We start from the raw sequence: 21,117 nt of genomic DNA, 5'->3' as shown, positions 1-21,117 counted from the left end.
CAGCCAGTGCAAACGGACTAGCAGCGGAGTGACATGTGCTCGTTTAGGTTCATTGAAGACAACTCGTGCTGCTGCATTCTGGAGCAGTTGAAGAGGCTTGATAGAGTTAGCTGGAAGCCCAGCTAGTAGAGAGTTGCAGTAATCCAGTTTGGAGAGAACAAGAGCTTGAACAAGGAGTTGAGCTGCATGTTCAGATAAGAAGGGTCGGATCTTTCTGATGTTATAGAGTGCAAATCTGCACGATCGAGCAGTTCTAGAAATGTGGTCAGAGAAGTTTAGTTGGTCATCAATCGTTACTCCAAGGCTTTTCACCATTTTGGATGCAGTAATGGTTGCCCCATCCATCTGGATTGAAAAGTTATGGTGTAGAGTCGGGTTGGCAGAAACTACAAGCATTTCCGTTTTTGCGAGGTTCAGCTGAAGATGATGATCTTTCATCCAGTGTGAAATATCCAACAGGCAGGCTGAGATACGAGCTGGAACCGAGGGATCATCAGGATGAAAAGAGAGGTATAGCTGGGTATCATCAGCATAACAGTGGTAGGAGAATCCATGTCTCTGGATGACTGGTCCTAGAGATGATGTGTAGATGGAGAAGAGAAGTGGCCCAAGAACAGAGCCTTGAGGTACCCCAGTGTTTAGATGCTGTAGGTTGGACACCTCTCCCCTCCAAGACACCCTGAATGACCTGTCAGAGAGGTAAGATCTGAACCATTGTATAACAGTGCCCGCAACGCCCAGTGACTCAAGCGTAGATAGCAGGATCTGGTGGTTGACAGTGTCAAAAGCAGCTGACAAGTCCAGCAAAATGAGGACTGATGATTTAGAGTCTGCTTTAGCCAGTCTGAGATCCTCCACGACCGAGAGCAGGGCAGTCTCAGTTGAGTGGCCTTTCTTAAAGCCGGATTGCTTGTTGTCCATGAGATTGTTTTGAGTAAGAAAGTCCAGGACTTGATTGAACACTACTTTCTCCAGAATCTTGGCCATGAATGGAAGCAGGGATACTGGTCTGTAGTTTTCAAGTAGCGTATGGTCCAGGTTGGGTTTCTTTAGCAGTGGGGTTACCCTAGCCTGCTTAAATGTAGTGGGGAATAAACCAGAGTCAAGAGATGTGTTAATTATGTGAGTCAGTGTTGGTATGACTGCAGGAGAGATGGCTTGCAAGAGATGAGAGGGAATGGGATCGAGTGGACAGGTGGTTGCATGGCTAGATAGCACAAGTTTGGACACCTCAGACTCAGAGAGCTGAGAAAAAGAGGTGAGTGTGTGTGGTGTTGGTGTTGTATCTTGCGTGTTTGTTGTAGGTGCAGCAAATTGAGCACTGATTTTTGCAGTTTTGGTGCAGAAGAATGTAGCAAAGTCATCAGTAGTAAGTGTGGAGGATGCGGGTGGAGGAGGAGGATAGAGGAGGGAGGAAAATGTTTTAAAAAGTAGGCGAGGATTAGTGGCATTGTTGATTTTCAGACGGTAATACGTCTGCTTTGCAGAAGTAACCTCAGCTGAGAAAGAGGACAGAAGAGTTTGGTATGTTAAGAGATGTGCAGGATTTTTAGTTTTCCGCCAAATTCTCTCCGCAGCCCGAAGTTTTGAGCGATGCTCACGGAGAGCATCCGAGAGCCAGGGTGCAGGAGGACTGGCACGGGCTGGCCTGGATGCAAGAGGACATAATCGGTCTAGACATGATGCTAGTGTGGAGCAGAGTGTATTAGTGGCACTGTTCGAATCAAGTGCAGTGAGTTTGCGAGATGGAGGAAGAGAGTCTGAAACAATGGTGGATAGTCTATTGGGTGAGAGAGATCGTAGGTTTCTGCGAAAGGTAACCAGTGTAGGAGTGTGTGGCGGCTCAGGAGTAATGTGGATGTTGAGAGACAGAAGGAAATGATCAGATATTTGTAGTGGAGTTACTATTGTTTGATCAGTGAAGCAGTGTCGTGTGTAAATAAGGTCTAGCTGATTACCTGATTTGTGGGTAGCAGAAGTAGGTGCTCTTTTTAGGTCAAAAGAGGCAAGCAAAGTCTGAAAGTCTGCAGCTTGCGGTTTGTCAACGTAAATGTTGAAGTCACCTAGCACCAATAAGGGAGTGGCAAAATTAGAAAAAGATGAGAGAAGAACATCCAGTTCATCTAGGAAGTGACCTAATTTACCTGGTGGGCGGTAGATGACAACCACATTTATGTAGAAGGGGTGGATAATGGTGACTGCATGGAATTCAAAGGAGCTGATTGTTGGTAGGGACGGTATCAGAGTAAATTTCCATTCTTTGGAAATTAGTAGTCCAGTCCCACCCCCTCTCCCTGTCTGACGAGGAGTGTGGGAAAAAGAGAAATTAGCAGAAAGAGTAGCATGTGTAGCAGTGTCCTCCGGCCTCAACCAGGTCTCAGTTAGAGCCATGAGATTATAGTCAGAATATGTAGCTATGGAGGTAATAAAATCAGCCTTGTTAACAGCTGATTGACAATTCCAGAGGCCCACGGAGAGAGAGAGTTGTGAAATAGTAGATACATGTATTGAACGAAGGTTGTGAGGATTACGCCTGCAGCGCACCTCCCGTGTTTTGCGAGTGTTAGTAACAACAGGAATTAGAAAACACATAATAAAAGTGCACTGACAACAAAAAAAAAAGTGTAAAGTAAAACAATACAGTAAAGTACTCAAGTGCTTTGTCGGTGTCTTTGCTCGGTGGAGTCGCGCAGGTAGAGTCGATGGTCTTTACCCTCGTCGGTCTTCACACGAGGCGGTCTTCACACGAGGCTGCCGCGACCGCTGCCGCGGTGAACTAGTTGTTTATATAACCCCAAAGCACTAGCTGATTGAATTCAGCTGGACACGCCTCGAGAGTCAAAACAAGGGCCGAAACTGAGGCGGACGACGCGAAACCGCGTTTGCGTTCGCTACACAAGCTCTTATAGTAACCAAGGAAACAGTGGCTAAACAACTTCTAGTATTATACACAACTGAAAGCAAGTTTAAATGTCCTACAACTTTACACAAACAGCTGGAAACAAGTCCTCAAACCATACACAACAACTGAAACAAATCTTAAATGTACTTACAGGCTGCTGGTCTAGATGCTGATAAAGTGCTTCTCCTGAACAGGAGATACATAGTTTAGATTGGACTGGGCGACAGTTTAGTCCAACGAAGAACCTACAAAGTAAAGATTGGTGAGCAATACTGGTATAGAGATTGAATGCCATTCTTTGGGCTAACCATCATGGGTGTTATCTTGTGCAGTTATTATTGCATTCTAATGCAGTCCGTATGGGTTTATTATGCATCGCCCAGTCCAATGTAAAACTTACAAAGTAAATATTGGTGAGCAATACTGGTATATATTAAATACCATTCTTACATGGATGTTTTCTCATGCAGTTACTATTGCATTTAAATGTAGTTCGTATGGCTTCATCATACATTGTTTAGTTCAATAGAGAACCTACAAAGTAAAGATTGGTGAGCAATACTGGTATAGAGATTGAATGCCATTCTTTGGGCTAGCCATCATGGGTGTTATCTTGTGCAGTTATTATTGCATTCTAATGCAGTCCGTATGGGTTTATAATGCATCGCCCAGTCCAATGTAAAACTTACAAAGTAAATCTTGGTGAGCAATACTAGTATATATTAAATACCATTCTTACATGGATGTTTTCTCATGCAGTTACTATTGCATTTAAATGTAGTCCGTATGGCTTCATCATACATTGTTTAGTTCAATAGAGAACCTACAAAGTAAAGATTGGTGAGCAATACTGGTATAGATTAAATGCCATTCTTTGGGTTAGCCAACATGGGTGTTATCTCATGCTGTTACTATTGCATTTGAATGCAGTTGAATGGGTTTATCATACATTGCCCAGTCCAATGGAGAACCATCAAAGTAAATATTGGTGTTTTCTGAGCAATACTGGTATAGTTCAAATGCTTTTTTTAAAAATTATGAACATGGGTGTATCCTTGTGCAGTTAGTATTGAGTTTTAATGCAGTCCGTTTGGGTTTCTGCTCAAATAAAGCAGACACATGTCAGCTTTTCTGCTCCGGTGGATGTGTATATTGTGGTGAGGAGTGACAAATTTGTTCCTTTGCTCTTCGAGGAATGAGCTAATGTCCCTTCATGAGGTCTGTCCTTTGATGACACTGTGCTGTGGCCTTTAATCTCGCATTTCAGTCAATTGAGAACAGATGAGGAAGCTTTTAGTGTTGTAAATGTCTCAGAAACTGGAAGTAATAACATTATATGATCGGTTCTTTTCTTGCCAAGTAGTTTGCAGTGCTGGTTAGCTTTTGGGCTATGTCCACACAGCAACGATAAAGCCTTTTTTTCTTTTGTGGATTCTAAAAGTTTCACATCCATCATTTAAAGAAGTGAATGGTAATGGGAAAACTGGGTTAAATGGGGTAATACATACAGTATGTCACGCTTGTATGGTGATGTAAATAAACAGACAGTGCTGCAGCATACAAAAAATACAAATAAAATCAAAGATAGCACGTTAAGTCCAGACATAAACACAAGATGATGACAAAGGCAACACACAATTCTCCAAGGTCTAAAAATTCATCTTTAATTGAAAATTCACATTAACTTTTTAAGTTAAAAGCATTCAGCAAGTAATCTAGAGTAATCTAGACTCAATGCATTGCATAGTGTATGTAGCATAACTCATAAGTATGCTTTAAACTGCTTCATATTGTTGTTATAGGCAGTGATGAGAATAACAGCGCTGTAAATAAACAGCATTACTAACGGCGATACTCAAATGAGCTACAGTTTCCCCCAGTTACAACACTGCTATCATTACTGACAATAAAATGCACGTTACTATAATTGAGAACACTGAAGCGGTTTTCATGCGAGCAGCGTCTCTCTCAGCCATCTCTTTCTGTGGAATGTGTGTTCGGGGCTGGGGCAGTGATGATGATGATTGGTGTGTCTGTGAACGTGGTGTAACTGAGAACGTGATAGAGTACATTTTCATCATTTGGTAATCGAAAGCAGAGTAATGCAGGCGTTCACACACAAGCACACACACAGTCAGTCGCACACATCAACAACCAGGACTCAGAACGATGGCAAAACCGTTTGCAAACTGGAAATATAAGCACTATTTTATTATTTAGATTAGTGTACAATGTTTTATATTCAATTTATATTCAATTTTATATTCAATGTTTTATATATAGTCACGTGTATAATCAGATAAGCAAGAGAAGACGAGGGCAATGCAACCGGGAATAAAAGCTCTGTTCAGTTCGCTAGGATCAACAATCGTCATCACATGTGATCAAGAGTGAGTTTCACAATTTTAAAATGTTTTAAAATAGTGCAAGTGTGTAATGAATTACAGTGATTTACTGTCGCGTGTCAGAACAATTATGAAAGAAGCCGCTTCAATCTTGCTTTGTGGTCGTTAAATCAGGTTTATTTTGTACATGAACATAACAGATATCCATAGAGCAGTGGAGATTAGCCTGTATCCTGTCACATATGCGTGCAAAAAGAGTGCAAAGCTAAACGCACTGTCTGTATGTATGTGCGTATTGTGTACGTGCTGGGTATGTGTGTCTGTGAACTTTGTAACGACATTGACGTTGTAACTTAACACAGCAAATTCATCAAATAATCATGGATAAAGTTCTTACTGTAGTATTTCTCACAAACGCTAGATGAGATCTGCTTCCTTTATGTCTGTTTTTTTGTCTGATGCAGCCGAGGGAGGAGATTAAGGCACGCAGAAAGGCACGTAGAAACGGTGGGCCGCGAGGACTAGCCTTAAAGGCGCAGAACAGCAAATCCGCCACCCAGTGCAAAAATGTATAAAACAGAATCTTATAAAAGGTATAATAAAAAATCTGATGGATGTTTTGAGCTGAAACTTAACAGACACATTCTGGAGACACAAATGATTCACAATAAATCTGAAAAAAAGGGGGTAATCTAGGAGCCCTTTAAGGCAAGTCATTTCACTCGGCGGCCATCTTTGAAACGCCTCTCGGGCAGTATGCTCGGGCATTCTGTCTGAATGGGGAAACATCAAATTCTCCGAAATTACTTGCCAAGCTCATGATTACATTTCATATTACGAATAACCAATAAAATTAAACAACAGTCTCTGTAGTTTCATTCCTAAATGTTCGTACCACACAAAATCAGCAGAAACTCACATCTGGTCCGAGCCTCTTCCCTGGAGAATTGTTATTCTCTAGCAATCACTGATTGGCTCCTGTACTAAAAGGCAGGCTTTATTCATCATATAACAATCGCTGAATCACTCCTATACTAGTAGACTGGGCCTTATTCGCCATATTGACAGTTACACTACTCCCCATTCAAAAGTATACGAATGACATGTCTTGTGTATTCTATAGTCTTTGATGTATGTCAGTTACGAACTCAGTTACTATTTGTGAGAAGTAACTAGTAACTATAAATAATTACTCTTTTAAAGGAACGTGCCCAACACTGGTTATAGGACAATTTCACATATAGTATAAATATAAATAATAAAAAAATATAAAGTTGTTGAAACCTTAAAAATAAATCCAATTTAACATTTTATTATTATTATATCAACCAGACACTTTATTATAAACTGTATACTAAAACACAATGTTACAAATATATAGAATAGTTATCACCTTTCAAAAAATTATTTTATTGAAGAACTGCAGATTAAAAATAATATTTCCTTATGTTTATATAGCGTCTTTTTGTCTGGACTCAAAGCGCTTTACAGATGTTGAAAGGAATCACCTCAACCACCACCAGTGTGCAGCCTTCACCTGGATGATGCAACGACAGCTATTTTACTTATTAATGTCATGACGGTCAGTGACCACCGGAGGGCGCTGTAGTTCACAGACTCTGGGAATTGACTACAGCGCCCAAAAGACTACAAGTTCATACATACCATGCGCATTACACCCGGTCCACGTACACTGATTGGCTCACAGCTGTTCCTGTTTCCTGTTAATTTCCTGGACTATTTATACAACCATTTCACCTCTGTTTGTCATCGCGTCGTTTGTCTTCCTTGTCTTCTTGCTCCCAGTAAGTTTGTTGTAGTTCCTGATCTTGCCTTGTAGTTTGCCAAAGTCTAGTTCGTGTTTATCTGTCTCGTTTCTTGTTTTGTTGTTTATTTGTTACTTTGTATTTTTTGAGATTTTGTATTTTTGTCACTGTTTTCTGCACTATATGTCTATTAAATCTGCACTTGAATCCACAATCTTTTTGTTCCCGTTTTGCTATTGTTTTGATCACGCTAAACGTGACAGAACGACGCGATCACAATATGGATTCAGCAGATGATAGATTAGTGCGTATAAAGCAGGGTAACCGCTCCGTTGAGCGTTATATCAAGGAGTTTTTGGAGCTAGCCCCGAAGAGCTCTCATAGTGATATTTTGCTTATGATGTTTTTTTCGGGGAGGACTTTTGGAACCAGTTTGTTCCCTCATGCCACCATACGAGGATGACTGGAACCTTTACCGCTTCATTGAAGCAGCTTTGTTGATCGCTGGCTCCCCTCTCTCTGTTGCCCTGAGGGAGGAGAACCCTCAGGAGGGAGGCCTGAACGGAGGGCAACAGAGAGGGATATTTTCGGGGCCAGCCGATTTAACAAAGTGAAAGAGGAGAGAGGCTGGACTGGAGTTGCGCCCTTATCCGCGTCGGGCTGTCCGAAGATCACCTTTTTCTGAGCCTCTGGAGAGCCTGCTAGAACTGTGTGGAACCCCAGTGTCTGCTCCAGTCCCACAATGCCCGCCAGTGTCAGCTCCAGTCCCAGAGCAAGCTCCCTCTCCTGTTAACTATGCTCCCTCTTCTCAAACCACCAGACGGAGGAGGCGTAGGAACCGGACTGCTAATGCCCCAGAGCGCCCGCCAGTGTCGGCTCCAGCCCCAGAGCGCCCGCCAGTGTCGGCTCCAGCCCCAGAGCGCCCGCCAGTGTCGGCTCCAGCCCCAGAGCGCCCGCCAGTGTCGGCTCCAGCCCCAGAGCGCCCGCCAGTGTCGGCTCCAGCCCCAGAGCGCCTGCCAGTGTCGGCTCCAGCCTCAGAGCACCCGCCAGTGTCGGTTCCAGCCCCAGAGCGCAGTTCAATGCCGGTTCCAGTCCGGCTCCTGGCTTTACCGGCGCCACTCAAGCTCCTCGCCCTGCCGGCGCCACCCAGGCTCCTCGCCCTGCCGGCGCCACCCAGGCTCCTCGCCCTGCCGGCGCCACCCAGGCTCCTCGCCCTGCCGGCGCCACCCAGGCTCCTCGCCCTGCCGGCGCCACCCAGGCTCCTCGCCCTGCCGGTCCCAGCCCGGCTACTGCCATTACCAATGCCATCCAGGTGTCTTGCCCTGCCAGCATTTCCCAGACGTCTTGCCATGCCGGCCCCAGGCCGGCTCCATGCCCTGCCGGTTCCACTCCGGCTCTTTGCTCTGCCGATCTCGCTCAGGCTCCTTGCTCTACTGGCTCCAGTCCAGCTGCCTCCTGTCCCGCCGGCTCCAGTCCAGCTGCCTCCTGTCCCGCCGGCTCCAGTCCAGCTGCCTCCTGTCCCGCCGGCTCCAGTCCAGCTGCCTCCAGTCCCGCCGGCTCCAGTCCAGCTGCCTCCAGTCCCGCCGGTTCCAGTCCAGCTGCCTCCAGTCCCGCCGGCTCCAGTCCAGCTGCCTCCAGTCCCGCTGGCTCCAGTCCAGCTACCTCCAGTCCCGCTGGTTCCAGTCCAGTTGCATCTCCAGCCGGCTCTCCTAAAACCCCCTGCCTTGTGTCTCCTGCGGGATCATCCATGGGTCATCCCTCCCGCCCCTCCCTGGTGGTCCTTCCCACTGTTTGGGACTGATTCCCCGGCTGCACCCTGGCTTTCTGCTGGGGCGCCTGACCCATGGACCTACCCTGGTCTGACCCTCCCATCCCTCCCCTTGTTCCTGCTCCGCTTACACCCCCTCCCCCTGGACTGTTCTGGGAGCGTCTGGTAGCCGCTCTTTAAAGAGGGGGTACTGTCATGACGGTCAGTGACCACCGGAGGGCGCTGTAGTTCACAGACTCTGGGAATTGACTACAGCGCCCAAAAGACTACAAGTTCATACATACCATGCGCATTACACCCGGTCCACGTACACTGATTGGCTCACAGCTGTTCCTGTTTCCTGTTAATTTCCTGGACTATTTATACAACCATTTCACCTCTGTTTGTCATCGCGTCGTTTGTCTTCCTTGTCTTCTTGCTCCCAGTAAGTTTGTTGTAGTTCCTGATCTTGCCTTGTAGTTTGCCAAAGTCTAGTTCGTGTTTATCTGTCTCGTTTCTTGTTTTGTTGTTTATTTGTTACTTTGTATTTTTTGAGATTTTGTATTTTTGTCACTGTTTTCTGCACTATATGTCTATTAAATCTGCACTTGAATCCACAATCTTTTTGTTCCCGTTTTGCTATTGTTTTGATCACGCTAAACGTGACAATTAATAGAAAGAGATTGACAAAGCCAATTTTAATATGGGGATGGTTAGGAGGCTGTGATGGACAGAGGCCAGTGGGGATATTTAACGACCACAGAGAGTCAGGATTTCAATTTAACGTCTCAGCTGAAGGACAATGCTCAATGACAGTCCCCATCCCTATACTGGGGCATTAGGAGCCACACAGACCACAATATAAGCACCACCTGCTGTCCTCACTAACACCATTAGGCGAAGGTCAATAACAGGAGCAAACAGAATCATCCATTGCAATCCAAAATCGTGGTCAAGGAGCAGGCAAGGGATCAGTTCAGGCGGCTAACATCAAAAATCAGTAAGCAAAGCAAAGATCAAACATGGCATGGGAAAACAAGGCAACGTAAACGGTTCATAAAGGTAACAGGTAACAAGACTCAGTGTTGTCTAATGTGAGTGAGTGAAGTGTATTTATAGTCCTTAAAATCAGTTATGACAAGCTTCAGCTGTGTCTGTGTGCGTGTGTAATCAAGGAAAACTGGAACAGGTGTGTGTGGTGCATGACAGCATTTGAGGTACATTTTGTGGCTGTTTTGTAGTTCTCCAGCGATCCGCAGTAGCTTAGATAGCTGCTGACTGTAACACCTTACAATGACAGATGACTCGATTTCCAAACGCTTTTAGATACAATATGTAAACGACCCCTTAACTTACATAATTAATCACACTTCAACGTAACATTAATTATTCTTAAAAGTGCTATACAAATAACCTTGAATAGAATTGATGAATTAAAGTGTTTAACTAAATGGACAAATTGTTTATGAAAAACTATACTTTTTAGTCTTTGCTTCAAAGTCCAAATTTTTAATCTCATCATTTGTCAGGTAAAAAAAAACATATAAAATTCCAGCAGTGAGCGATCACCTGCCATTCATCATCGTCTCATTTCATGCCAAATTACTCCCAAGTCTCTGCATCTTGGACCATCGCTCTTCCTCCACAGAGAGATCCAGCATCTTGTGGTTCTCTTCACCCTGACAAGCTCAATGCTGAGAAGAGGATCTGGATTTTGGGGAAACCCAGAGTGAGATATTTCCCTTCACCAGGTTTCCATGCGAATGGAAATCCACGGCTCGCCAATGTCTGGTTTTCCTCTTCCTTTTTCTCCCCCAGAGAGAGATGTCAACCAGAGATGTGATTGAACTCATTTAGTGTCTCTCTAACAAGTTCTCGTTGTTCAACAAAAGGCAACGCTGTGTGCGTACAAATATCTATTTTGGTTTCACAATGAGGTTTCGAGGATGGATTTCATTTTTGGACTACAGGCCTGTGACTCTGGAAGGATTCTTGGAATTTTAAGTACAGTATGAATGTATGTGTCTTTGTTAAGGCAGGGCAAGACACTGCAGGTGAATAGGATGAAAATATATCTACAGTTGAAGTCAGAATTATTACCCCCCTGTATATTTCATTCTCCAATTTCTGTTTACAGTATTTTTGGATTGCTTAAGCACGATTTTCAAAACAGGGCCCGTGTTTTCAAAACAGTACACACAATTAGCACAACCACACACCCAATTAGCAAAACATTACAGATCCTTTGCATAATTAAACACTCTTATAAAAACTATAGACTTCTGTTTAAAAACAACACTTTTTTACCATAAGAAACACACATTTTCACATTTACTATACACTGTTTGCACGAGTTACACACTGCTGTGATAAACCTAAAACACTTTTAGCACTTCTACTTCCCTATGATTAGAGTAGGCTACCATCAACAAAGTACAAATATAAAGTAAATTCACCAAACACTACTCAAGAACAATGTTGCACCTTGAAGAAACTCATTAATTCTTCAACATGTCCAACATGTTGGCATGAAGATTCAAAGTACTGTAACATGTCACTTTACGTCTTGAACTGTAAGTTAGACATTGTCTCTTCGCCTAGCTGGATCTGGCATGAGAATTATCAATTGCAATGTTGTCCTTAGCAAGACACCTTGGAAAGAAGTGTCTTGAATGTAGAATCATGTATTGCTGCTACCTCCATCTGGTCACAGGCCTCCTCTGTGGCTTGGATGAGGGGTACCTCAGCTCGGAGATGAAGATCATATACTTTCCACCACTATGGCGAGAAAAACTCTTCTATAGGGTTGAGGAATGGAGAGTATGGTGGAAGATATAGGATGGTAAAATGTGGATGTTGCTAAAACCAGTTCTGAACCAGAGCAGAACGGTGGAAAGACACATTGTCCCAGACAACAATGTACTGGGTATGACCAATTTGATTTGCTGCTGTTATGTTGTGCAATTGGTCCAAGAATGTAAGTATATGTGCTGTGTTATACAGTAAGGGCCCATATGGGCATGGCAGTGGAGGACCCCATTCTTTGTAATAGCTGCACATGTGTTACTGTATATTTCCCCCACGTTGTCCTGGGACATTGACTATAGCCCTGTGGCCAATATTTCTTCTACTCTGTGTTCTCGTCAGGTTGAACACACCATCATCTACGTAAATGAAGTCATGCTGGATCTCCTCTCCATCCATTCGTAAAACTACCTGAAGAACAGTGTCAGGCAAAATTGTGTAGTTCAGTGTAGATCTAGTATTACAGTACAGTAAAAGATAATGAGACAGAATGCCAGATCACACTGCTAAAGTGAATACATACCTCTGCATAATCATGCCACAGTCTTTTCACCCTTTCGAAATTGTGCTCTAAAGGCACTCCATAAATTTGCTTCATTTGAATATGTTTTTTTTTTATGGTGTGTACCAGTGTTGATATTGAGACCTGATTGTTTTCATTGAAACTGGCATTTTACAGTGCTTAAACACCTGAGTGGTGTGTCTACAATAAATCAAACAAGTGTTTGCACACCTGATGACTATGTTGAACCAATTGGTTGGACGGTGCAGTAATTTGACAGTCAGTGCTTTGGTATTGCAATGAAGTGACTTCATGATAGATTTTAGTGTGTAATGTATGTTAAGTGTGTTTAGTGTTTTGCAAATCACTGTGTGTAGAGTTTTGCAAAAAGTGTTAAGTTGACAATGTGCTTACAGTTGAGCAAATATGGGCTGATGTTTTGATACTTGTGTGTAAGGTTTTGCTAATAGTGTACTACTTTTAATTTTAGTGTGTAAGCAATTCTAAAAAACTGTAACGGAGAGAAGATTTTCTCAACACATTTCTAAAAATACTAGTTTTAATAACTCATTTCTAATAACTGATTAATTTAATCTTTGCCATGATGACAGTTCATAATATTTTACTAGATATTTTTAAGACACTTCTGTACAGCTTAAAGTACAAGTTAAAAGCATAACTAGCTTAATTAGGCAAGTCATTGTATAACGATGTTTTTTTTCTGTAGACAATCGGAAAAAAAAAACCTTAAGATGAAAAAAAATCCTTGCTCTGTTAAACATCATTTGGGAAATATGTTTAAAAAAGAAAAAAAAAATTACTTGAGGGCTAATAATCTTGACTTCAACTGTATATACATAAAATATATCATTATACTTCCCCAGTTCATTGGTCACTTTTAAAATGTTGCTTGAATATGCAAATTATTCATTATTTTATTAAATGTGCACTAATTTGCATACATTTCTAGCACACAACATTGGATGAAGAAATCTAAATTCTTGTTTATTCATTCATTTTCTTTTCGGCTCAGTCCCTTTATCAATCAGAAGTCACCACAGCGGAATGAACCGCCAACTTATCCACCATATGTTTTACCAAAGACTATAGAATACAACAAAATGTGTCACTTGTATACTTTTGAAGCAGGAAAAGTGTAACTGTCAATATGGTGAATGAAGCCCCGTCTTCTAGTACAGGAGCTATAGAAATCTCCGGGGGAGGGGCTTGGACCAGACATGAGTTTCTGCAGATTTCGTGTGATACCAAAGAGCATAGAACCACCAAGAGGCGACACTAGTGCAATTTGGGGAAACAGCCTCTAGATGCCATTTTGGAATGAAAACTCTAATAGAAAAACAACATAATATAAATCATTAAAATAAACTATAATGTGGTGATGATTGTGATAGTAAGTGTTGTTTTGTTGTCTTTTAGGTTGTATATCAGCTTTAATGTGCTTTTTAAATAAATAAATAAAAAACAAAGCAGCTGCTTACCATCGTGACAGCAAGAAGATCCAATGGACAGCCGATCGCTTTCACTCCAAAATGGCATAATCCGGGGCTGTTGCTGGGCGCTGCTGTTGCAATGGATCGTTCTATTGAGTGTCGCTTCTTGGTTATTCTAAATTCTTTAGTGATACTAACATTAAGAAACTAAACTAAATAGACAGATGTTCAAACAGACTGCTCGAGCATACTGTCCGAGAGGCATTTCAAAGATGGCCGCCTAGTGAAATGACTCGCCTTAGAGGGACTTTAGTTTTACACAGCGGATGGCCTTCCAGCTGTTTCCCCCACAAGTCCAAAGACATGCACTATAGGTGAATTGAGTAAGCTAAATTGTCTGTAGTGTATGTGTGTGAATAAGAGTCAATGGGTGTTTCCCAGTGCTGGGTTGCAGTTGGAAAGGCATCCGCTGCATAAAACATGTGCTGGATATGTTGGCGGTTTATTCCGCTGTGGTGACCCTTGATTAAAAAAGGGACTAAGCTGAAAAGAAAATGAATGAATAAGCAAGAATTTAGATTTCTTCAATGTGAATGAATCAACATTTTGGGAGTCTGTAACTCCATACTTTAGAAAATACTAAAATACTAATACCGAGTTCAGACTGCATGATTTTCAAAGTAGTCATGTGACAGATGTTTTCACACTGCATGACTATCTGGGCTTGCGTTTCGTCGCTGCTTGGTTTACACTGCAAGATGGATCGGCGACAGGGACTTTCACATTGCATGACGTTACTATAGGAAGAATCGCTGACAACTTCGTCCAAACTACGTCTCACAGCCAAAAACACGTAGTATATCTTTTGTTATTAACATAATGAGAAAGAAGCCTTTAATGGGGTAGAACATGTACATGTTTGCTCACCTGGGTTTAAAGGGAATTAGCCATTTCTCCTTAACGTTGATAATAAACTAATTTCCTTCTGTATGAAATGTCAAACAGACACGGTCCTGCTCCTGAGTCCTGTCAAACCTCCACTAGTTTTCCCTCCATTTCGTGGGTCCAAATAAACCGAAAGAGAGCGCTTTTAACTTCTCCCCCTGCCTCCCGCTGGCCTGCAGCAGGTATACACATACACCCAAGTGAATGCCGCTCTCTCATTGGCTGTAGGCGATGGCTGATGTTATTTTCAGTCAAAACTCAATTCACACGGCATGATTTGAATCGCCGACAGCTCCAGATATTTAGCACGGCAAATATCTCGCAGGCATCGACGACTCATCGGCGATTCTCTCAGATCGCGTCTTTGAAAGTTCATACTGTGTGATTGTCAATTGCGTGCACGAGCAGCGATTTGCCTGTGATTTCAGGCATTTGTCGGCGATTTCTCAAAACCTGTCGGCGAGCCAAAATCGGGGTTAAAATCACGCAGTCTGAACTAGGCATAAAATACTAAAAGATGATTTTGTAAGTGCTGCTTCGGTGGAGATTTGAGGCTCAGTGTAGGATAAAAAAGCTTGAATATTAAAAAATATACTGTAATTGAAATTTACAGACACGAATGAATAAATTATGACGACAGAAAGACTTATTTTGGATGTTCTTCACATTAATCTCAACACACCTGAAGCTGTTAGATCACACTTTCTACGGCAGATAAATAAGATCCAGACCCGGATGTCAGATCTTGTCAGGAATGTCAATTTCTCCAGGGATCTGGACAACAAGTCAGCAGAGTTTCCAATACCCAAACCTGTTAACCATTACTCAACTGAATGGACCCTTATTACAAGTCTTATACGCGCTTAATAGTCATCAGCATCTTAAATCCTTGTAAGTTTTTAATATTTAGATTTTTTTTATTGAATTTTTGTTTCTCTTGAATTTTTGTTTCTTTTTTAATTATTTCCTAAATAGTGTTTAACAGAGCAAGGAAATTTTCACTGTATGTCTGATAATATTCTTTCTTTAGGAGAAAGTCTTAAATAATAAAAATAAATAATAAAAAATAATAAAAGCAGTTTTAAATTTTTTTAACACCATTTTAGTAAAATATTATTTATTGTCATCATGGCAAAGATAAAATAAATCAGTTATTAGAAATGAGTTAATAAATCTATTATGTTTAAAATGTGTTGAAAAAATCTTCCCTCGGTTAAACAGAAATTGGAGAAAAAAATGGGGGCTAATAATTCAGGGGGGCTAATATTTCTGAGTTCAATATGTATTTCTGTATGTATTATATCATCTACATCAGTTCTGCTTGTGCGAACTTTTCTATTGCAGTGTCAATGGGACAGGACAGAAAATTTGACGTTATTCTCACTTCTAGCTGCCGTTATCGGTCTCACACAATTTTTTTTTCCTTTTCCTGAATGTATTTTAAACACCACTGATAAGTTTTTATTTTATTATTTAAGCAAATAAGATCGTAAAAAAACTATTTGTTGTATATTCTCCCATTCACTGCGCTCAAAGTTTTCCCAGCTTTGATGACCTATGATGAGAAACACGGAAATGTGAAAAGAGTCTATTAGCAGTCTATTATCAATATAGGAGCAGGAGACGAAGTGATGATGATAATAAATGAGTTGAGTTTATTGAATAATCTTGGTTGTATGTCTTCCTGTGCGCTCTCATACTTCATCTGAACAGCACAAATACACATTAGACCACAAGACCCTGAATTAGAGACATATCTCATATCAATGGAGGGGAACATTTCATGAAACACCATCACTATAAGACCAAACAATGGAAAAAGCACTAAAAGCAGAACAAATAATAAGAAATCTATAAAATACAAAAAATCAAATCAATAAATGATTAATATAATACATGATACAAATAAACAAATTAAACATAGAAATCAAATAAACGGAAGACTAAATGAATAACTAAGATTTATAAATCATTATATAATATAACTGATGATTATATAATAATTGATGATTATATAATAAATTATCAATGCAAAACAAATAATGCAAAAACTAAACATAATTTAATATAGAATTGATTTCATTTAAAGCACACACAGGTTATCACAAATTTCCGATTCTACAAAGCCCAAATTCGGCTACAATCTGAATATTGACTGGTTCATGTTTTTGCCTGTCGTGTGTCACTTTAACCGATGAACATTCTTCATAGTGTGCAATTATAATATTGCAAAAACAGATCTTTAGATTGAACGATCATAGATTTGACTTACTACACAACAGATGGCTGAGAGATTTATAGCATTTGCCTAATCTATTCACTCTGTGCTGTATCACTTTTTATGGTTAAAAAATCCCCCTTTCTCTGCTGCCATACCACATGTTACCTTAACATCTCTCTCTTTTTTTGCATTCATCTCTTTAGAGTGCATGAACTGTACTGGTTATGCTGACATTAAAGAGCGCTTGAGTGTCATTGAAGCTCAGGTGAGATAGAATTGTCGATAACTTCTTGTATTGAACAGCCTACATATTGAATAGTCTACATTGAAGTTAAGTTGGTTAAAGTGTGTTGTTTGCCTTTTTTGACAGATAATGTTACTGAGAGATGCAGAGGCTCCTCTTCTCCCTCTGTCCAGCCAATCACCTGAGAGAACAGCTGATAATGAGGTGGACAGGACACATGCCTCACCAGTCGCACCCAATGCCATTGGCCGCATGGGTTAGAGCATATCAATCTCAGATGTTTTGATTTAACGTTTTTTAAAGTTTAGTCATGTGGATAATTTCATGTTTATTTTATTCTATTTTACATTTAATTTAATTTAATTTAATTTAATTTAAAAAATAGATTTTACTTCTATTTTTCTATAATTTTTTTATTTATTTAATTTAATATGTATTTTATTTATTTTATTTTTATATTTTTAATATATTTTTCATTATACATATATATATATATATATATATATATATATATATATATATATATATATATATATATATATATATATAAATTATTATTATTTAATATTTAATTTAATAAACTTTTTATTTAATTTATTTTAATAAAATTATTTATTTAATTTATATTTTTTGTTTTATTTAGTTTTTAATTTAATTTATTTTTAATTTAATTTAATAATTTTTTATATATTTTTTTATATTTTTCTTTAATTTTATGTAATATATTTTATTTTATTTATTTTATTTTGTAATATTACTTATATATTGTTATTTTATACTATAATATAAATATAACATAATTTTTATATTATTTAATTTAATTTTAATTTTATATTTTTTATTTATTTTATGCAATATATTTTATTTTATTATTTTATTTAAATGTTATTGTTTTAAAATATAATATAATATAATATAATATAATATAATATAATATAATATTTAAAACAAATAATATAGATGTAAATTTATTTAATAATTTGTATGCTTTGTATTAATATAAAAATTGTCACACACACAAAATACATATGTTTTATCTTTTAGCATCTAACATTTTTATTTCGGATACATAATATGGACTTGCTAATTATTGTTTAATCCCAGGACTACCAGGACCTATTGGGCCCCCAGGTCCCCCTGGACCTCCTGGACTGACAGGTTTTACTGGACAGCCTGGTTCTATTGGACCTAGAGGTTAAAAAAAAACACTCTGTACTATGATTTACAACATTAAAACAAATCATTTGACTCATTGCTAACTTCTTGTTATCTCAACAGGAGCTCAAGGTCTGCAGGGCCCTCCAGGAGAGAGAGGTCTCCCCGGGCCACCGGGGCCCACAGCATCTCCACCCTTCTCCATCAGAGGAGATGTGTTTACTCTAATGGCCAAACAACAAGATAAATGTGAGCACAACACTCCATATTTAATAAACTCTTCTAAGAGGCAATGAAATGAGGATGTGTAATTTTATACAAATTCTATTAGTAGTGATTTGATTTCCACATTAAACAAATAATACATAATACATTAATCAATCAATATAATCCAATGAAAAAAATAGCAGTGCGATGCGAATGACTTTTCATTTCCATTCAGACAGTCTTTTGCACAAAAACCATCATCAAGCTTTCAAATGTTATGTTTGAAATGACCATCAGATGGCAGCATTTGCACAGTATGAGCACGGGTGGTGAAGGTCTGGCTCAGTTTAAATCTGGCTGCTTCTGTCTGTCAGCAGTTAATCAGAGTCATTTGTTAGCTGTCTCTGAAGCAGCATGAATCTGGATAACCTAAAGCAGAACCTGAACACCAAATCCAGCTCAACTGAAGAGCAGTGCAGCTACTCAACTCACATTTTCTGCGGCTGAATTACCATATTTTCAATCCAGACATTGTAAAAAACATCTAAATAGTTCACTTTTTAAAAGTGAGTAAATACATTGTAACTCGGAACTGTTAAGTTGACTTTATCTAATTGGTATAATTATGCATGTAATTATTTTACTTAATAATACAACGGGTTTACTCATCTTATTTCTCACTTTTTTATATATTTTTTAGATTTGCAAAAGATTGAAAATGTTTTACGTTTCTGTATCCCAATTTCCTGGTTGCAAGTGATGATCAAACATCAATCTTGATATGCTTATGAAATTATTTTGGGAAATAAACGCCCCAAAAAAGTTATTAATGCAAAAAGAATTGACAAAGACATAACGTAGCTTTATTTTGTTTCATTTAACTGTTGATTTTAAATTCAGAAGTTGCATCTAAATTACTGTAGAGTTATATTTATTAAACAATTTTTCAGCTCCAAAATAGTTTGCATACCAACATTCTTCCTATTTTTTTTATGTTCTTCAAAAGAACAATAGGTGAGTAAATGGTGACTGGATTTTCATTTTGTGGTAATTATTTATTTATTTATTTATTTATTTATTTATTTATTTATTTATTTATATATTTATATGTAAAAAATATTAAATGATTAAATAATTTTTTTATATTTGATTTTTTAAATATATTTTTCATTTAATTAATTAATTAATTTATTTATTTATTATTTTACTTTATTTTATTTTACAAGGACAATGCTCATTAGTCAAAAGTAAAAACTTTAAATAAACCAGTTAGCCACAACGGCTAATTTTCAGCGTTTGCCCCCTTTCAGATTTTTAAAAAGGCAGCCTTAAATTTAAAAAAAAAATCCTTATCACACAAGCAATATTAGTTCAATTACTTACAAAAATATATTTTAGTTGGTATTAATAGTCTAGTGGTTAAGTGCACCGCCACCGACATATAGCACCATGGTGCTTACGGCGACCCAAGTTCGATTCCTGACTCAAGGTCCTTTGCCAACCCTTCCCCTCTCTCTGCTCCAAATATTGTCTGTAACCTCCTTTATCCTGTCCAAATCGAAGGGGAAAAACCCTAAATATATTTAAAAATGTATCTATATATTTAAAAAAATTGATAACAATTTCATAAAAAAACAAGAGAAAAGAATTACATGATTAAAAACTTGATCCACTTCTTTAAATTATATTTAAATGTTGTGTAATCTGTAATACCCCTAAATTCAATTATTGAATTTGTTCCATTTAAACAAATTTTAGGGCACAGTAAACATCTAATGAGTCAGACATTGTGTGATTTATTCATTTGATTCATTCAGTCAACAGATTCACAGAGCAGTGATGTAAACAACTGTTTAAATGAATGGCTGACTGAATCATTGGTTTATCCAACTGATTCAAAACAAGGATGTGTGTTGATCAGATAATTGGCAAAACAGCAAAAATAGACAATATAACAAAATATTAACTGCTATTTGGGATCTATTATTCTATAATGATATCTGAAATCAAACAAAAAGTTCTTCAGGGGTAGTTAATGTGTCAGTGCTCTTTAAATAAGGGATTCATAAAGATAAATAACGAAGTGAAAGCAAAATCGTTTTAATTTTTTCTCTTGTTATTTCAATGTCTATAATTATATCTTATGATTCAAATTTGAGACACCATGTTTTTTTTAATTCCAATATCTTGTTTTTAGGGCGCTCCTGTATCATTTCATTTCACTTTCATCATTTCTTACATTTTCAGTTGAGGACAGTGACTTTGCTGCTTATCGTGACCTGCAGACTTTTCTTGGTCCTCCTGGTCCCTCGGGCCCTCCTGGTCCAGCAGGTACAGCAGAGTACCAGAAAGCGTTTCATCCTGCATCATTCACACACTCATTTCATTTTCTTTCCATACTTGTCAAATAGGGCCTGCTGGACCACCTGGACAGCCAGGGGCCCCAGGAGAAAATGTAAGATGCTTTTTTATCAATATAAAATACAGTTAGAAAGTTAATGTTGGAATTTATCTATTTATCTTTGTCTATCTATCTGTCTGTCTGTCTGTCTGTAAAGTACTATGTTGTAGTATGCATTTGCAGTATATAAATATGTGCATTTATATATATATTTATGTATGTGTGTGTATATATATATATATATATATATATATATATATATATATATATATATATATATATATATATATATATATATATATATATATATATATATATATATATATATATATATATACATACACATATACACACACACACATATATATATATATATATATATATATATATATATATATATATATATATATATATATATATATATAT

At 38.5% G+C, this 21,117-nt stretch overlaps 1 protein-coding gene across 2 annotated transcripts in view; it reads left to right on the top strand.

The window, feature by feature from the left end:
* Positions 1–21,117, top strand: part of col26a1 (collagen, type XXVI, alpha 1) — a 67,598-nt gene that overhangs the window by 32,917 nt on the left and 13,564 nt on the right. For both annotated transcript variants that reach the window (XM_087271021.1, XM_087271022.1), the window contains exons 4-9: positions 16,888–16,949; positions 17,055–17,184; positions 18,033–18,122; positions 18,207–18,332; positions 20,538–20,621; positions 20,702–20,745. In XM_087271021.1, coding sequence (XP_087127147.1) covers positions 16,888–16,949; positions 17,055–17,184; positions 18,033–18,122; positions 18,207–18,332; positions 20,538–20,621; positions 20,702–20,745 — 536 coding nt within the window. The remainder of the gene's footprint in view (positions 1–16,887; positions 16,950–17,054; positions 17,185–18,032; positions 18,123–18,206; positions 18,333–20,537; positions 20,622–20,701; positions 20,746–21,117) is intronic.

The sequence above is a fragment of the Danio rerio genome, chromosome 10 (assembly GCF_052040795.2).
Source record: "Danio rerio strain M-AB ecotype USA chromosome 10, GRCz13ab, whole genome shotgun sequence".
Taxonomy (NCBI): domain Eukaryota; kingdom Metazoa; phylum Chordata; class Actinopteri; order Cypriniformes; family Danionidae; genus Danio; species Danio rerio.
Note: the sequence above shows the minus strand (reverse complement) of the source record. Positions and strands in the feature narration are given on the sequence as shown.